This window comes from Conger conger, chromosome 17 (assembly GCF_963514075.1).
Source record: "Conger conger chromosome 17, fConCon1.1, whole genome shotgun sequence".
In the NCBI taxonomy this organism is placed as follows: Eukaryota; Metazoa; Chordata; class Actinopteri; order Anguilliformes; family Congridae; genus Conger; species Conger conger.
In genome coordinates this window covers 16,454,625-16,459,359 of record NC_083776.1, presented here as the reverse complement: position 1 = coordinate 16,459,359, position 4,735 = coordinate 16,454,625, and the positions used below count along the sequence as shown (strand labels likewise).

Genomic DNA, 4,735 nt, shown 5'->3' with positions numbered 1-4,735 from the left:
AATAATAATAATAATAATAATAATAATAATAATAACAACAACAACCAGTAATATATCATAATAAAAATACCAGCAATAGTAGTTGTAATAACAGTAATAACGTTATTATTGTCTATGATTATTTATACTGTTATTTTTATTAGACTATTATTATAATCATAATTATTATTAGTATTTTAGCATGCTAATTTGTTGTAACTACTGGTTTTTCCACAGTTCATTGGCTTGGACTGTGCTAGACCATTGGCCATAGTTTTAGATATTTGATTATTTGCTACTCTGTAGATTTGCTGTCGGCCTAGGAAAAGTAATGGAACTCTGTGACTGATTTGGTTTGACCTCCCGCCCCTAGCCCCTGCTTTGTAGGACTACACATCAACTCTATAAGTCTGGGGAGGTGAACTGGTCGGCGAACTTCATTTTCGAGGAATAATTACTAAGGTATACATTTTTTTCGATTCCTTGTTTTAAATAGACTACTCAGCTTTTCACAAGTTTAAAATGCAATGACACATGCAATGAAACGGAATAAATAAATAAAAATTCAACCAAACGTAAAAATTTACGTTTCAGAAATTTACGTAAATAGAATAGGTAAAATTCGCTATAACTCAAGGAACACAACAACGACTTTCACCACACCCATGCGTAATTCGGCTGTACACAATGTCTACAATGATAGGGCAGGCCTGCATTAGGCTACTTCTTTGCATTGTTGTAATATTTTTTAATTCTTATATTCCGTCGTCTATATATACCCTGTAGAACCGAATTTGTGTGATAAAATCACGGTCACAGATTCGATTTTAGGGGAGTATATGGTCGATGCAAGAACTTCGAATATTTGCCATTCATAATTTTGAGGTGCAAGGTATCTTCTTAATTTCCTCCGATTATTAACCATTAAACAATATAATAATTTATTGCATCGGTTCTCATGTATTCCGTTTGAAGAGGAAGTAGTCTTAATTAGTCCAACTGTACCTTCTGAAATGATAGAGCTAGAACTACAATATAACGAGAGAGAGAGAGAGAGAGAGAGAGAGAGAGAGAGAGAGAGAGAGCGAGAGAGCGCGCGCAAGAAAGACATATAGACCTTTAATAACAGTAATACAATGAAAGAAAGGTGTATTGGTGCTATATAAATTATAGTGATGATATTGATGATGTTTATTACAGCCTACATTATATGATATTATAGTTTCAGTATCTCAGAAACTGCTTAACTCCAGGGATTTTCACGCACAACAGTCAACAGTTAACAGAGAATGATGCAAAAATAAAAACATCCAGCGAACGGCAGTTCGGTGGGTGAAAAGGCCTTGGTAATGAGAGAGGTCAGAGGAGAAGAGCCAGACTGGTTCAAGCTGACAGGAAAGCAACCGTAACTCAAATAACCACGCATTACAAAAGTGGTATGCAGAAGAGAATCTCTGAACACACAACACGTTGAACATTGAAGTATATGGGCTACAGCAGCAGAAGACCAAATAAGCCTAAGAAATACCTAATAATTTGATTACTGAGTATACATACATACATTCTTATTCCACATTCACTATAGGCCTACTTGTTTTTCCTTCTTCTTCTTCTTCTTCTTCTTCTTCTTCTTCTTCTTCTTCTTCTTATTATTATTATTACCATCATCATCCTCAGTGTTTTCATTCACTACGTTTGTCTTGATCGCTTTCAGGGGAATTAAGAGGATGAAATGGTGAGACTCCTGTAACTTTTGGGTGACCCCTTACTTGACAAAGACCGTCCCCATCAATTGTCTTGGGGAGTTCGGCTCTATTTCTGAGTGCCACGGGACGTCTTTTTTATTGTTTTGTTCTTGTTTTTTTTGCAAATCACTCCTTTAGTGGTTTATTATTCAGTACATCAAATCAAAATATGATTGAACGAATACACGAATGAATTAACAGCCCGAAATTTATTACAGTCTTTACGTTCTTATTAAAGAGATAAATTGCGCACTTCCGCTCTCCCAGTCGCGGTTGACATTATGTTCTACATATTGTTTAACATTCATCATATTTAATCAGGTTTGCAGCTATGTTTTAATGTTTCTGTTTGTTCTTTTGAATTGAAATATGTTGTTTATTTTATGAAAATTGCTGCTATATGTGCACATATCCGTTTATGACTCACTTCACATTGATTGGCTAATCCGGTCACATGGGTGTCGAACAATACTCAGTTGACAGAAAGTAGGAGGGCTTTATGAAGGGGGGAAACAGATAACTCCAGAAAAATTAGTATTTTCCACCTTAAGAAATGAATCGACATGAGTTCGTATATAGTAAACTCCAAGTATGTGGATCCAGAATTTCCTCCATGTGCAGAATATTCGCAGAACAGCTACATCCCCACCCAGGACACTAATTTCCAGAATGCAGTCATGTATTCACGGTCAAATTACACCGAGCAGCACTACAGCTGTAATACAGTCCGGGGCGACACCGTGCAGGCGCGGGGTCATGCACAGGAGCAGCCGAGCCAAAGCAGCCCTTTCACCGCTCGGACTGAGCCCTGTGCCCCGGTCCAAATGTCCGGGCCACAAAAAAACACAAAGCGCCAAACCGGAATAACAGCCAGACAACCAGCGGTAGTCTACGCCTGGATGAAGAAAGCCCACGTTACTACGGGTAAGACCGACTTTGTCCTACTATCACCAGACACCCACCCCACTCTGACCCTGTGTGCTAAAGTATTCTTCTACATAGGAATCGTTTGAAATATTTATGGTCTCTTGAAGGGGCTGCCAATTACACCAGTCATAAATTTTTATTGCTCAGGAAATAGGCCGCTAGCGCCGGAGCTGGCTCTGGGCAGAAACCACACTGCTTTTAAAATTGCGCTGTATTTTACTGTCTTCTCCTAATCATATTCTTTTTAATATTTAATTTTTACTTGACCTTAAAATCTACATTTGAGTCTACTTTTTTATTCGTACTCATTTCAAATTTAATTTACAGGCTGAAGGTCATTAACAGGCTATGTGATCCTTCCGTTGGATCAGCTCCGGGTGTTTTTGCTTATTTGAGTGCATTGTTTCCTTTAGTGAACCCGGATTACACCGGACCAGAGCCCAAACGGGCACGGACCGCGTATACAAGACAGCAGGCTTTAGAACTGGAAAAGGAATTTCACTTTAACAGGTACCTTTCAACGAGGCGACGAACTGAAATCGCCCACACGCTCTGTCTTTCCGAGCGTCAGATAAAAATCTGGTTTCAAAACAGACGGATGAAATGGAAAAAAGATCACAAGCTCCCAAACACAAAAGGGCGATCATCCACGGCTCAGAAGCAGCATTTACACAAGGCACAGGAGGACACCCAGGTTGACATCACAGCACTGTAAGAGAGTGAGACGCCTCGCGTCTTATTGACAGCTTTTCGTGTGGCCCCGACATGGCGTACATGAATTACATTTTTGGTCGGTACCATTTAATATTGAACCGAATCCAAGCTGCACAGCAAATAGCCTGCAGAAGCAACACTACTGAATTGGCGTACATATATATATATATATATATATATATATATATTTTTTTTTTTTACTGTAAACAGATGACAAAAGCATTAAGGAAAGAAATACATATACGAGGTACAGTAGATTGCATATACATAAGACATTTTTTCCCATTTGCTATCAGTCAAATTATTATTTTTGTCAACGTTGTTGAAATTAACAGTTTTTATTCAGGTCCTCCTTCCTCAATATGATAATGTTTAATAATCAATCGGCCGTAAATTGCTACTATTATGTGGTCATATTAACCTTTTTTGAAAAATATTGGATACATACTATGTCAATAAATTTCACTATTGCATACAAAGTAGCATTATTGTTTTCATTGCTTTACTTGTAGGCTACATTTTACAGCATGTAGAATTTAACTGTAACATTAAGGCGTACTTTAGAAATGTGGATATGGGGATCAATTTATTCGCTTTACTTTCCAGTATATAATACGCTGAACTGCACTTATTGGTCCAACTGAAAGCGTTGAACCAATATGAAAGCTGTTTGAGCAGTTATTATATGTAAAGCTGTTTTCATTAAGTTTGTTAATGACTGTTAATGTGCTTACTGAACTCAGGCTAGCTAGCTACCACAGCATTCATTGCTGACACGAGGGCAACCAACATGTTTGGAAAATGTATTTTTTATATGCAAGGTTTACATAGGAGTCAGTGTACTATGGAAGTAGCCTATATGGCGTTATAGGCAATACATACGACTGCTTACGTTGTTTTATTTATTTAATATCATTATAAAATTATGTTAATGATTTAGGCGCCTCCTGTACTTTGATAGAGGAAGGAATTATTTTCATGCAATAAATCAAATAAAAAATAATTGATTTATCGCTCTCAAACTTTTCTTTTTGTTTCACTCACACACAAACATACAAACACACACATCCACAATCTCTATGTACTGACATGTTTTGCAATACAATAAACGAGCTCATTTTGCGGCTATGATGAACACGAGATTGTCTCTAAAGGTTGGTTAATATTTAATATTTAACAACAGCATCCACGTGGTGATATTTAAATTGATATTTAACAGCTTCCATTACATAAAGCTGAGTTCACAAATAGCGAATATATCTTTTTGGGGCACTGAGAACTTAAAAGGGTCGTTTTTAAATACTGAAGTTGAAAAAAGCTGCAGAGGGAGGTTCATCTAAAGGACACGTTTTCTATTGCTTCAGCAGCAT

At 37.1% G+C, this 4,735-nt stretch overlaps 1 protein-coding gene across 1 annotated transcript; it reads left to right on the top strand.

Annotated features, from left to right (window-relative positions):
* Nucleotides 1–843: 843 nt before the first annotated feature.
* Nucleotides 844–4,303, top strand: LOC133116706 (homeobox protein Hox-D4a-like). The gene is made up of 2 exons (XM_061226584.1): nucleotides 844–2,648; nucleotides 3,065–4,303. The coding sequence occupies exons 1-2, from the start codon at nucleotides 2,288–2,290 to the stop codon at nucleotides 3,364–3,366; spliced, it is 663 nt and encodes a 220-aa protein (XP_061082568.1). The 5' UTR covers nucleotides 844–2,287; the 3' UTR covers nucleotides 3,367–4,303.
* Nucleotides 4,304–4,735: the final 432 nt, after the last annotated feature.

What these genes read in the sequence shown, in the direction of transcription:
- LOC133116706 (XM_061226584.1), top strand. Translation starts at nt 2,288, where the DNA reads ATGAGTTCGTATATAGTAAACTCCAAGTATGTGGATCCAGAATTTCCT. An exon ending in GAAAGCCCACGTTACTACGG is followed by an intron (nt 2,649 to 3,064) that starts GTAAGACCGACT and finishes TGTTTCCTTTAG; the next exon opens with TGAACCCGGATTACACCGGA.